The following is a 14,600-nucleotide window of genomic DNA, read 5'->3' on the forward strand; positions in this document are numbered from 1 at the left end:
ATTAGAAAGTTATGTTATTACTTCGGTTCAAATTTCAAAATATGGTTCAGGGGTGGCAAAGGTTCAAATGCATTTGTGCTTCTTCCCATTTTAAGTGACTTGATTGATCTTTGAACGAAGAGTTGGTGGCAATTGAATGGCTTTGGTGTTGTTGATTCACTTCGTGTCATTCTTTTCTGCTGTATTCTCATAAGTCATAAGTTGTTTTGTTTTCCATGATCATGATCTTTTAGTTCACCTTTAAAAATTGCATTGACGAGGATCTCATAGTTTTTGGAGATATATACCTTTTAGAAAGAAATACAAATACTAGATTATGAGGTTGCACCATTAGTATTTATGTTTTATGGTACGGAGTGTTGGACGGCTAAAAGAGAGCACAAACATAAGCTAAGTGTGGCAGAGATGAAGATGTTGAGATGAATGAGTGGTCATACGCGATTGGATAAAATAAGGAATGAAGATATAAGGGAGAGAGTTTGAGTAGCACCCATTGTGGAAAAGATTGTTGAATCGCGTCTTAGGTGGTTTGGACATGTGAGAAGAAGACCGATAGAACATCCAGTCAGGAGGGTGGATGAGATGGAAGATGGATAAGGGGCGAAAGGCAGAGAAAGACCTAAGAAGACCATCCATGAGGTGGTCAAACGAGATCTATATGTAAATGGTCTCTCTGTAGACATGATACATGACAGAGCACAATGGCGTCGTTTGATTCATGTAGCCGACCCCACTTAGTGGGAGAAGGCTTTGTAGTTGTTGTTGTTGATTGAAATTGTCTAAATAATTTAATATTAAATTATTCCTTTTTTTTTGTTTTGAAGTTTTTTTAGAATATATATTTTTGAAAAAGTTATAAATGATTTTTATTAATTTATAATATTTTTATTATATTAATAATTTTGTAGATAAATTTTGTATTGTCAATATGATTTAATTAATTTTTTACCTAAATCACTAAATCTAATTTTCATAGTGTAAATACTATTTGTATTTTTTTTTGTACATTAACTTGAAATATAAATATAAAGTGTTAATTTTTTACCAATGGAGTATATAATTAAAAATTATATATATAATAAGAAGCAAGTTTCATTAGTATTTACGGTGGTTAGTTTAGCGAATGAAAACTTTTGAGTTCACCAATTAAAAAAAATTGAGAAAAAATTAAGTTTAGATGTTTGATGATAGATTATTAGAAGGTGCAAACTCAGTTGTAGTCAACTTTACGTAAAATTGATAGTTGAGAACCCTTAGATAAAAATTTAATTAAATCAGTCAAATCATCTAACCGCTCTCAATTATCAACTTCACGTGAAGTCGACTGCACCTGAATTTCCACCTTATTAGAATTAGCGCTTGCGACATATTCATTAAGATTTAAATGAAAGTGTTTAAGTATTTAGACTAATTATTTTTATTATATTAATAATTTTATAGATAAATTATTTGTGTTGTCAATACAATTTAATTAATTTTTTAACTAAATTACAAAATTCAATTTTCATTGTTTCAATATTATGCACTCAATATCTTTTAGATAAATTATTTGCTTCATTGATAATATTTAACTAATTTTTAACTAAGTCACCGAATCTAACTTTTATGGTGCACTTAATATTTATATTTTTTTACAAACATTATATAAATTAGTATTATATAAATTAGTATTTACTGTATATTAAGTTAATATATAAGTATATAATGTTAATTTTTTATTATTAAAAATATATATTTAATAATTAAATATACTAAGAAGTAAATCTTATTTATGGTAGTTAGCTTAACGATATAAAATTTAGGATTTACCAGTTGAGAATAATGATTTGTATATAAAAGTATTTTATTTTTTTTAAATATTTTTTTTAACTAAAAAAACCAATTCAAATCAACACTTTAGTGGGTTTAATATGCTTTTAGCCCTGATGTAAATTTTAGAGATGTTGGTAAATATCCACTTAATTTAAGCTATCAATTTATTATGACTATATTGTTATATTTAGTTTGAATTTAACTTTAAAGTTGTACTTATTAGTGTGATGTTTGTTGCCTTCACTTTGTGAATAACTTTAATACTGCATTATTTATAACATAAAAGAGGCTGAGGTTCTTAAGTAGTTAAGTGTTATATTTTTTTATTTAGATACAACTCAAGTTAACTATTGTGTTTATAATGTTGTCTTTTATGTAATGGAAGAAATAATTGAATAAGTCAAAATATATTCTATTAGTAATTAATTATCTTTGTATGGTCAACTAATGAAATGCAATTGTAATGATTTGTATATAAACTAAAATCTTTTTAAATTTTTTTTTTTGAGATCTCATTCATTTTATATAATGGATTAGTTATGATAGTTTGTGAAATAACATAAATTTAGTGTGGGACATTAATTTTCATGATATTTTGTTATAAAAGTTGGACATTTATAATTTTCAACCTCTTGTGAATATATACAAAAAAAAAAATACTCAGGGCATTTATAATTGTCCCATATTTTTTAAAAAGATTTTATTACTATTTTACTGTTTTAATTAATATACCTTTATGTATAAACATTAATATCTATCGAATTTGTAATTTTTTTATATGAAAGTTGGAAACATTTTAGGTAATTACTTTGTAAAAAAAAAGATAATTTAAATTCAAATAATAATTTTTGTTAAAATATATTGCTCTTTTGTTAAAAAGTTATCAATTAAGCATATATTATCTATCTTAAATTAGAAGTCGCTAAAAAAAATTACTTTAAATTAGAAGTGATAGAAAACAAATTTCTTTTACTGGACTAATAATTTTATATTTATTATCATCTAAATATAAATATAGTGTGTATTTATAAAATATTAATAAATATTATTCACGCCCATAAAAAAGTATGTCTGATGGATGTTATCAAAGAAAATATAACTACATTATTTTATCAGTAAATTAGAGCACTTTTTTAAATTAGAGCACTTTTTTAAATTAGATGCAATTTTAAATTTGTATTAATTAAAACATTTTTTTAATATTTAAGTTATCAATAGTTGATATCTTTACTTAATAGTCTATTAATATATAAAAAAATAATTTCAATAGTTAATTTTAATTATACGTAATAGTAATTTTATTTATTTATTTTTTTATATATTTAGTTAAAATGTATTTTTAAAATTACTAAAATAAAAAAATTATTTTCTAAAAAATTTGTAAATTAATATTAACTAAAGTATTAAAAAATATAATTATGCCAAATTTTTATAACAAAAAAATTAACTAATTAATTTATCTATATAATAAGTAATTTAATTCTTCCCACAAATATATATTAGTCTTTTTGTAAGCAAATAATTTATAAATAAAATAAAGTAGATTATGTACATGACTTGCCCAAGGGGCAGACTCTGCACTAGTTGAATACAATAGTGTTTAAGTCCAAAAAAGCATCAACCAAATCATTCAAAAAAAAACTGTACAAAACAAGGAAACACTATACTAAAATACGAAAATTGAATACAAGTGTAAAGAATGCACACCAAAAGAGCTCGTATTGGGTCTTCCAAGTTGAAGAATTCCAGAGGAATGCTTATTCCCAGCTTCATTATTTATGAAAGAATGAAAATAAAAAAAATACTTCAACTAATAGTAGTTCACAATAACAATGAAGCTTTGCATTGTATTTATATATAAAAAAAAAAAAAACCAAGAATAAAGATCAATATACTCTGGTGTTAAAGATATTTTTGGAGGTTTTGGTTATGGTGGTGAAAGTATCAAGTGGTTCTTAAAGGACACTTTAATTTGATTCCAAATGTGTGGCTGCTGATCAATCATACATGTTAGTATGCGTTTTTATATTCTTACCCATAGTTTATATTAATTATAAAGAAGGCCCAGTTATTAACGAAAGCAATGTTAATTAGATACAATTAAAAAAGATTAAATTTATGAACTTTTTGTAAGTTGGGCCTTTAATGGACATTTGTATAAAGAACCAATATTTTGAACTAATATTAGACAATAATTAACAAAAATTCTAACGCTACTAGTTACGCTTTTATGAGAAAAAAACTTATAAAGCAAATTTTAAAGAAAAAAAAAAGCTGACAAGTAAAAGTAATAATAATAATAATAATAATAATAATAATAATAATAATAATAATAATAATAATAATAATAATAATAATAATCCTTGATTATATACATTGTTTCATCAAAGCATTTATTTTAGCCAAAACATATAACAATTTTTTAAAAATAATTTTAAAAATATTAATGTATTATTTTTTTAATTTTGAAATGACTAAAATTAGATTGTGAATTAGGAAGCACCGATACGACACACGACACAGACCCGACACGATACAGATATGCCGATACGTTGTTTTTATAAAAAAAATTGGATACGACACGTTTAGGATACGTTGTGAATTAAAATTTAAATAATATATTAAATTAATAAAATATCATATTGTAAATATAAGAGTAAATATAGTTGCATAAAAAAGTCTTAAAATTATGCAATTATTTAAAAAAAATAAAAAATTTTAATCTACTATTGATTAAATAGATTTAGGTTTTGATTTATTAATTATCTTATTTTTAAATTTAAATTTTAATTTGTTTTAATTTTATAATATTTTAAAAATAGAAAGAAAAAAATTGGTTAATCGGCCATAAAATCACAAAATTAATTGAAGAGTTGCAGTCCAGCAGAAAGATCCGTCTCATGAACATATGACTCGAGTCGGACTCGTTCGGATTCGTGACATATCCACCAAAATTTTGCACCGCAAGAAGACATGTCGCCGATACACTCATTTGAAGTATCCACCGCGTGTTGGCGTCGGATTCGTGTCCGACACGGATACGCCGGCACCATGAGAGAATCTGTGCTTCATAGATTGTGAATAATATATGTGTAGTTCAATTGTCTTCAGTTACTATATTAATCTAACCGTGATATTATATAACAAAGATATTTCAGTAATTAAGTGTAATTAAATTGGTCTAATGGCTTAGCTTTATTTGGTTTTGAAAAGAGGATAAGACAAGACTTTTAAAATAAGACACAAAATACACTAATGCAGGATGTCCCGACACAATATTTTTATTCATATCTCGTCTGTGAAATACGATTTTGTGTCTTTGTGTCCCTATTTTAGTGTCATGTGTTTGTAGACAAACGCAACCTTAAAAATTGATAAAAAAAAAATTAGTAGATTAGACATTTAGACTTGATTACTAAAATAATTTGTTCACTTGATATTTTTTAGAAAATAAATTTAAATATTTTCCTTTTTAAATATATTAAAAATTTAAATGTTGAACTATATTTACCTAATTAATAGAATTTTACGAATAATAATATGATCAATTAAATAATAAAACTACATTTTTATTATTTGTATTACATATGTAGTTACTAAAATTTATGTTTATTATTTATATTACTCATGACATATGTAGTATCTAAAATGTAGGGTTTATAATTTAGAATTTATGACTTATGTATTTAAAAAAGGTTTATATGAATGATAGTTAGAGTTTAGGATTTAGGATTTAGGTTATAGAATTTAGCGTTTAGGTTTTAATTTTTAGTGTTTAGGATTTAGGGTTTAGAATTTTTTTTTTAATATTTTATAACATCAATTTAATGCAAGAATAATAAATAATCAATATATATTTTTATACGAAAAAAAGAAATATATTATTTAAAAATAACTATGCTACTAAGAAATTGTGTTCGAGAATCAAAAAGGGATTTTGAATTAAAAAAATACATAATAATCAAAATATATAATTTAACAAATTGGATAAGCCATAAAGTATTTTTTATTGGAGAAGATTTTGCAGCAGCACTTTATGATGGAGAAGTCCATCGATCGTATTCAAAAAGTGATTACAACAGTTGGAAATAACATGAGTCTGATATAATTGAAATTAAATATTTGTCTCCAAAATTATAATTTGTTGAGAATATTAACGTTGTCATTAAAAATTAAAATTAAAATTAAATTGGTTTGAAAAAATTAATTTTGATTTAATTCTGTAACTATCAATATGATTTTATTCACACTAATATGTAATTATGTTTTGAGATACAAATTGAGGAAAAATACTATTTTTAAATAGCATAATAAAAAATTATTTTTATTTGTGTAATAGACCATAACACCTAATACAAGATAAGATTCGAATCCAAAAACGCGATTAAGGCTCAAGCTCCAATACCTCAACAATAGTAACCTACCCGAGAAGTTAAGATAGGCTAAGCGAATTAAATGGGAATTCCCGAAATATTCCACAATTGCTATAAAACGTAACGTCTTTAGTATGTCCGAAATACATCTCACGCAACATATAATTTGGAATCATAGTACAAAAGAGTCATAACATGCAACTGTCAAGTACTAATTCTCACTTCGAACATTATGTTTGGGCAGGAATAGATAAAAGCTTGTTGCCTACTATTGAGTATCCAACTAAATATTAATACTTATACAGAATGATAAAAAAGAACCTTTTATTTTCCAATTTTTTCTAAGATATCAGCTTTTGAATTGATATATTAGTGAATTTTCAATTTCAATGACAATAGTAATGAAACAATTCCTTCATCTAATTTTTTTAATAACAATATAAAGCTGTAGGACTTGTGCAACTTGTCTCATTTGGCTTTGGTGTGTATAATTGTGGAATGAGCAACCACAGAGCACGGATTGAAATTCAGTCAATAATAAAACAGTAATGTAAAATAAGGTAATACCTCTTCAAACTCATTTAGAAGCTCAGACCATCGTACTCCATCTGTTGTGAAGCCTCAGCTTCTTGTGATTCGTCCATGTTGTGCGATGATCCAAAAGCATCGGCTAGCCTTGCCACACTTTCTGCAGCGTTGGACACGCCGGTACCTCTCATGAGTCGTCACAACATGACGACCACACCCTTTGTGTTTGGCTCTCGGAGGATCGTGTATGGACGCATCATCGCCCCCGCCCTCAGCAGTGGTCGCCAACCTTTTTCGGATCTTTTCTCTTAACGCGTCTCGTTCATTAGCTATTTTGGTCTTCACCTCGAAGTAATCCTCAAAGTAACTACAAGAAAGCTTTACCAATTCTCTACAGTCATCGAGCATTGCCGCATGCATACTCATATAGGCTGCATCAGGAATCTCTCCACTAAAAACATGGTTATTTATCGGTGGTTGTTTTGCCTTCTTTGTCCAACGACCCAGTATAAGACTATCTGGAATAATAACCATATTTCTAACCAGTATAAGACTATCTGAATTCATCATCTATCTCCCCCCACGAAACATTCCATGATCTACCATTGCAATGCATGGCCACCTCAAACAATGTACACGTGCTTGTCTTCTTCGAAGAAACTACTCTGACATTGCTAGCTAATAATAACACCTCCCGAAATAAGAGAAAGACCTCTCGTGTGTATACTGTTGCTGCAAACCGCTCTAACTCCTCCAATCTTATTTTCACAACCGGATCTCCATAAGCAGATTTGTAATCAGCTACCACTACTCTCCTACGCATGAACTCTAAATACTGTTGGAAATGCTCAATAAATTCCCTCAAGTTGTAGCCGTTGTGTATAAACTTTCCTATTTGCATATTTAGCGCCTCACACCTTGATGATGTCTTGAGCCCAGCAAAGAACTTACCCCTAATGTGGGCATTTGACCACATATTTTTTTTCATACATATCATTGACCCATGAATTTTGTTGCAACCCAAATTCTTCAACTGCATCATTCCATATATTTTCAAAGTCATCGACCTCCAAATCCCCTATTAAACAAAGACGAAACTTGGTCATAAACCGTGGAATACCTACTCGAGCGGTCGCATTGCGTAGCAAGTGCCAGCTGCACAATCTATGATGTGCTTCTGGAAATACAGCTTTGATTGTACTCTTCATGGCTTGATCACCGTCGGTAATAACGGACTTAGGAGCCTTTCCTTTCATGGCCTCCAGAAATGCCCGAAGCAACCACACATAGCTTTCCTCCCCTTCCTTTGAGAGAACCGCACATCCAAACACAACAGTGCGCATGTGGTGATCCACACCAGAGAATATCACAAGGGGACATTTGTACTTATTCCTCCCGTACGTTGCATCAAACCCCATAACATCTCCGAAAACATTGAAATCATACTGACTTGCGCCATCACACCAAAATATATTGTGGAGCCTCCGTTGTTCATCAAACGAATACTTCCAAAACATACAGGGGTCACGACTCTTCAACATTTGTAAATACTTGAGTGCATTATCCGTGTCGCTGGCTCCAACTCTTCTTTGCTTATCAATTGCATTATAGATGTCTTTCACCTGAAACCCAACCATCTCGAATCCGCCACTTTGGTTTGCAAAAGCCCGAAATATTGTCGGAACTCGAAGGCCAGAGCTTCTCATAGTATTAATCTGGTGTAAATCCCCCGTTTTTATTGCCCGGTGAGACCGCATCATTCCCCTAAACCTTGCCTCCAACATTTCATGGTTATGTTCATCCGAGAAGAACTCAACGTACCATCTCCCGTTCTTTGAGTCAACATGAACTTTTATCCGCGCATTACACCCGCATCGCATTACTGGTCTAGGATCCATCTTCCTATCATTTCTGTGAATATGCTTTGCATCTCGTTCACCTTGTCGCGAGCATACAAAAATTTGCCATATAATGTCGCCCTCAGATCCTGCCTTCTTGCAGCGCCCTACCTTCGACCGCCGTATGGAAAACCCCTTAATTCGACCGTACTCGTTATAGAAGTCATAAGCAGTTTTCAAATCTACAAACTCTATCATCATAATCTCCTCAGCTCGCAACGCATCAAAATCAATTGCATCAAAATCAATTGCACCAAACAAACCTATTCCGTCGAGAACAATGACATCTCTTTGATCGTCTGAATGACTAGCACCAATAAGAACGGATTCTGTTTCTGCAACAAAGGTCTCATTTTCTATCGGGTCCTCGTCCACCTGAAACAATCCATTACCATAGCAATACACACTTGATGCCAAGAGGTTGTCCTAAAAAATACTCTTACTTCATTTTCCATCAAGATTACGATGATATGCTTACTCTGGAGTGACATTCTCCTGAAAATTAGATGAAACCTCCTCGGTCCCCTCCATTGTTACTCGCTAAATCCCAAATCGCTAAGAACTATCTTCTTGGTTATTCGATATTATTAAATCGGAAACGAAAAAACCCAAGGATAAGAAAACAAAGACAAGACATCATAAATTGATCTAACCAATCTTAATTGATTTCAAAGGAAAATATGAAAAAGAAAAAAAATGAAAGACGACTACAAAATTCTGACTATGCTTAACCTGTCGCTAGCAGTGCAATCAGAAATACATAAGCAACAAAATTAAGAAACTCAAGGCATAGAATATGTGTAGTCTGCATTCATAAATTGTGCACCTTTAGAAACTCATGATTTATTGAATGCTAACAGCATACTCATAAGTTTCACCTAAAATATAGTAATTAAAAATCCAATACAAATTCCAAGCATTTGAAAGAGAATTTAAGAAAGTAAAACTTAAATTTCATTTCTTATCATAATCCATCATAAGTCTTCTAACTATTATTTAATTCATTTCTACTTATAGCTAATTACTCTACTAATAATGCTAGGACCAAATGCTATCACTTATTATTGTTGTGCAACCATGAATCCCAAGGGAAGTTAAAGTGCAAGAATGTCAACATCAAAACCTTCTTTCTTTTTCCCTCGATTTCTTATACTAGCAACAATAAATATCCTCCAATTTTCCAAACATCTGGCCATTATTGTGTTTGGAAAATATTTTAGAAAAATAGGATAACTAATGAGAGTACAAATGTTTTATGTTAAAAAGCTATAAACTTGATATTATAGTAATTTTTTTATTCATGAAATTTGTTTAATAAATATCTTTAATTATTATTTTAGTATAAAGTAGTTTTACATTAAAAATAATAACACCTCTTGTACTATTTTTTTCTTTGAAAAAAATGAGAGACTATTTAAAGATTTTTTATTTTGAAATGCACATTTATTAAATCAATGCGAGCAAAATAGAATCAAGTGAATATTGAATCACCTTATATACCTAGTGAAGATTTTCATAATTATGTTTACTGTCAAATACTCCATCCAATAAAGATAGAAAGCATGACAGATATTAATTTTTTTCAGGTGTGAGTTTACCTCATAGTTGTATTATCATCCTCATCCTTGGCACTTGTCTATGGAGTGTATTGGCTGGTTGATGACGGTGAGTAACCAGGTCAACTTGGCGAGTATTCCATTGAAGCACTACAAATGATGAAACAGAATGGCAAAATTAATAGACATGCCCAGATATTTGGCAACTAAAATAATGATATCTATAGATGCATACCTGAACTGTGGAGAAGTTAGGCTGAAATCCAGACTTGTAAAATGCAAAAATGTGAATTAGTCAAACAATAGAAGAAATGCAACCTCTTGCAATTTTAGCACCAATAAGAAAGCAAGAAAAAAGAAAAGAAAGAAAGATAGAGAGAACATTTGTACTATTGTTCTTAACTTACCTGCTTGGACTAAATGAGGGGCTGCAAAATAATATGGCACATAGTTACTTGGAGTGAAGAACTATAACAAAACAAGTGTGCAGTTGATAACCAAAGTCACTAGACCATTTTCAACTACCCAAAAAGCTACTATTGAGAACCAAGGTTAAGGCTCATCCTCATTTTAGTGTTGGCAAGTTCCATTTCTGCATCCATTAGCAAAGTTCAACAATCAAAAGAATCCAAAGAATGACTCACCTATACTATGGTGATGTGGAACTATACTCTGCAGATAATCTACTATAATAAGGAGAAGTAGGACTATAGTTTGGTGATGTAGGGCTGTATAAATAAATAAACAAATACTTTTTTTTTTCTCAAGCCAATATTTTGTATAGACCCTTCTCTATTTTTCCCCCTTTAATTTTCCTTAAAAAAGCATAAGAGTGTAATAAAGTTCTTAGTTACCACTTATCAATATTGAAAAGTTTGCTCAAAATATCTCAGCTTGCACTGCTATGAAAGGGTAAGCCTCCCCTGAACCAAAGAAATCTACAACACCTCAACTCAGTATCACATTTCAACACAAAATTTACTTTACAACCCATTAAAACCGTGAAAAACAACCCCATGACACGTCTTTTTGCTCCAACAAAGGAAAGAAAATTAGCAAGGTGAAATATACGGCACTCATTAAAAATTAAGGGTTGTCGTTATAGGGTTCCCCAATTCCTACCTCAAACCATGATTCTAAAAACTGGACCGGATTAGCCGGTTGACCGGTCAAACCGAGAACCGACAATGAAAATGATCCGATCCGCTACTAATAACTGCCCATCTACAAACCGTTCGAAAATCGCTGAACCGGCTGAGAATCGGTCGATCGGATCGGATCGGTAACCGGCCGGTTCTTAATAAACCATAGTTGTAAGAACCGGACCGGACTGGCCGGTTCGACCGGAAAACCGGTGAACCGGATCCAGAACCGGTCCGGTTGAGTGATGTAACCGGATAAGGAATAGAACCGTTTTGAACCGAGTTGAACCGGCCGGTTTTGATAAAAACCGGAAAACCGGCGGTTTTTGGTTAACCGACCGGTTCAGGAAATTTTTTTTTTTATTCTTTTTCCAAAACGACGTCGTTTTGGTTTATTTAAAAAAAAAAAAAAAAGAAAAGCCCTACGGGCTACCACCCCCACGCCCCACCCAATCCCAGTTTGCAGTTCCAATTTCCCTCCCTTTTTGGCTATTCCCCCCAACCCTAACGGCGAAACGGCGAAACCCTACCAGCCCTCCGCCAGTCCGCCGCCCTCACCTCACTCACCCAGCCCGTCATCCTCTTCGTCTCACCAGCGGTCTGAGCTCTGAAGAAACCAACTCAACCAACTCAGCCCGTCATCCTCTCCGAACAGCAGATCCGCCACCCGCGAACTCGCCGGTCGGCCGTTGCGCGCAGTCGAACTCGCCATTCCAGCGCCGTCTCCCTCGCCTAGTCGCCCTCCCCATCGCCCTTTTGCTCTAGTGCTACTGCTCTGTGACTCTGTCAATAGGTAAGCTCCACTGCTCCAGTTCTGTAATCTGCTTCTGCTCTGTTCTGCACTTGAAGTTTAATGATTGTTGTGTGAAATACATTACACCCTGCTCTGTTCTGTTACTGTAAGTTCTGTTAAGCTGAATTTCCTTGTTGAATATGCTTGTTGAAATTTGAAACTGTTGAATACATTACACTTGAATATGCTTGTTGAATTTCCTTGTTGAATATGCTTGTTGAATTTCCTTGTAAATTTACTGTTGGATTAGGACATGAAATATGAAACTGTTGGCTGTTGCATTTTTCATGTTATGTAAATCAAATTTTTCATGTAAATCAATTTATGTTTTGTTGATTTGTACTGGAAATATGAAACTGTTGGATTATATGCTTGATTTGAATCTATGAAATATGAATTTGCTTGTCTTGCTGAATAGGGAATTTAACTATTTAAGAATTTAAGGTTGCTGTCTTGCTGAATAGAGAATAGGAACTAGGGAATTTAGGATTGCTATTTTTATTCATGTGAAACCGGTTTTATCGGTTCAACCAACGGTTTATCGGTTGAACCAATAAACCAGTGAACCAGTAACCTAACCGGTTCGATTACCGGTTCGGTTCTTACAACTATGCAATAAACGCACCGTTTTTATTAAAAAAAAAAGGAAAAAACCCACGTTCAGCCCCTTCACTCACTCACTCACCCCCCTTCCCCCAACAGTCCAACACACCCTCCTCACACGTTTTCTCTTCAGAGCTTTTTGGTTTTGCCCTCAAACAAACCCTAGCCATCTAACCTCCACCACCGGCGCAGGGAGTGAGGCACTACCGCCGTCCATCGCGCTGTCGTCGTGCTCCAGGTCTCCAACCCCTGTTCATTCTCACAGTCTCGCCAATTGCAGCTTCTTCGTTGAGATCGACATTCGCGTCTGGTTTTCGTCTTCTCAGCCGCACTTCTGCCGTCGTCAGTCGTCGTGTCCGTCGCACTCTAACAGATCTTCCTCACACTCTGCCCAAACTGCTCACTCCTCCACGCCGCGCGCCTCCTCCACGTCACCGGAGCCCTTGGTCCTGAGAGTCTCGTGTTCGATTGTCACGGCGGAGGGCCATATACCGACGTTGCCGATGGCCGGATTCTAAAGTGGGAAGGAGATGAAGTTGGTTGGACTTAGTTTGCTGTCACCTGTTCCAATAGGTACCAAAATGTGAACTTGTTTCTAAAATGGTGAACTTCATGTGAATTTGAGGGTTGATATGCCTTAGTTTTTGTTGAAAATAGTGAGTATTTAAATCGGTCTAGATTTTTTTGGAGATTTATTAGTTTTAGAATCAAAAGTTTTGTTTATTGTGTTTTTGTGTTCTGGGTTTGCTAGTGGCTGAAGACTTGATATGAGGATTTGGACACCTTAATGAATATTCCTTCTCTGTTCTTAGTTCTGATCAGAACATTGATTTTTTTGGGGGATTCTGTTAGTGCTACTAATTGAAACTTGAATCATGGAATGATTAGCTCTGTTTTGGATTGAATGATTACTGATTAGTTGATTCATTTTAGTCCTGTTTTTGTTCTTTGTGTTGTTCTGTGTTGAGTTTTGTTTATGAGTAATTAAATGCACGAAACAGGAATAGGATTGCTAATTTCTTTTGTGACTTTCATTGTTCTTTTCCCCTTATTGTGCTGCTGTTGTTGTTATGCTGCCGTTTTGTTATGGCACTGCGATTGTGTGATCACTGATCAGTGTTTTGAATTTGGAATTTGTGATTAATAACTTGTTAAGCTGCTGTTGTTGTTATGCTGCTGTTTTGTAATAGTTGTTGCTGAATGCTAAAACTGGAAATCAAATCAAATGCTGGTTGTTGCTGAATGAGTAGCTTAGCTGCCTGCCAATGCCATATATAAATAAACTGATGAATGATGATGATGATGGTAGTGGAAGGAGAGTCAAAGTGTATAGGTAGTTGGTGATATGTTATGCTTTCTTATTCAATGACTATTTGTTAATTGTTATGTTGATACCTCAACTTGGAAACAACACTAGATCCTGTTTATGGCTTGCTCAGCAAGAAGAATCTGTTGCTAAGGGAGCTCTCTTACAACGCAACGCTGCCTAAGATTAAACCGAAAAGGTCATCTTGCAAGATTCAGGTTCATGTTCAGTTAGCATAATACCACAGAATGATCAACATTTTCTAACTGAACTAGCTCAACATTCTTTTGAAATTGATAATCCTTTGAGTATTTTTTTCACTATTTAACTTGAGTTTGTATTTTGATAAGATCATATGAATTTGGTTGATGATTTTTTGTGTAGTGTTTTAAATTTGGAAGATATTTTAGGATGTTTATTTATTTATTTATTATTTTATTCTAAAATGGTTTTTCCGGTTGAACCACCGGTTAGACCGGTTGGACCAGTAAACCAGTGAACCAGTGTAGAACGATTTGATGACCGGTCCGATTTTCAGAACCTTGCCTCAAACATTCATACGGCAAAAAATTCCACTAACCTCGTGGAT

General features: G+C 32.5%; 1 protein-coding gene and 1 long non-coding RNA gene across 3 annotated transcripts; one reads left to right on the plus strand and one right to left on the minus strand.

Moving 5' to 3' along the window:
* Nucleotides 1-7,666: 7,666 nt before the first annotated feature.
* On the minus strand, nt 7,667-9,142 carry LOC112772626 (protein FAR1-RELATED SEQUENCE 5-like). Its single transcript, XM_025817596.1, has 2 exons — nt 9,101-9,142; nt 7,667-8,986 (listed from the first exon to the last, which is right to left on the minus strand). The coding sequence occupies exons 1-2, from the start codon at nt 9,140-9,142 to the stop codon at nt 7,667-7,669; spliced, it is 1,362 nt and encodes a 453-aa protein (XP_025673381.1).
* A 3,616-nt stretch (nt 9,143-12,758) lies between these two features.
* On the plus strand, nt 12,759-14,437 carry LOC112773041 (uncharacterized). 2 transcript variants are annotated; one of them, XR_011876601.1, is made up of 3 exons: nt 12,770-13,278; nt 13,896-14,038; nt 14,123-14,437. It is a non-coding gene; the product is annotated as an uncharacterized lncRNA (long non-coding RNA). The 2 variants fall into 2 exon arrangements; XR_011876600.1 differs by lacking the exon at nt 13,896-14,038 and having other exon boundaries at nt 12,759-13,278.
* Nucleotides 14,438-14,600: the final 163 nt, after the last annotated feature.

Source organism: Arachis hypogaea, chromosome 18 (genome assembly GCF_003086295.3).
Source record: "Arachis hypogaea cultivar Tifrunner chromosome 18, arahy.Tifrunner.gnm2.J5K5, whole genome shotgun sequence".
NCBI classification, from domain to species: domain Eukaryota; kingdom Viridiplantae; phylum Streptophyta; class Magnoliopsida; order Fabales; family Fabaceae; genus Arachis; species Arachis hypogaea.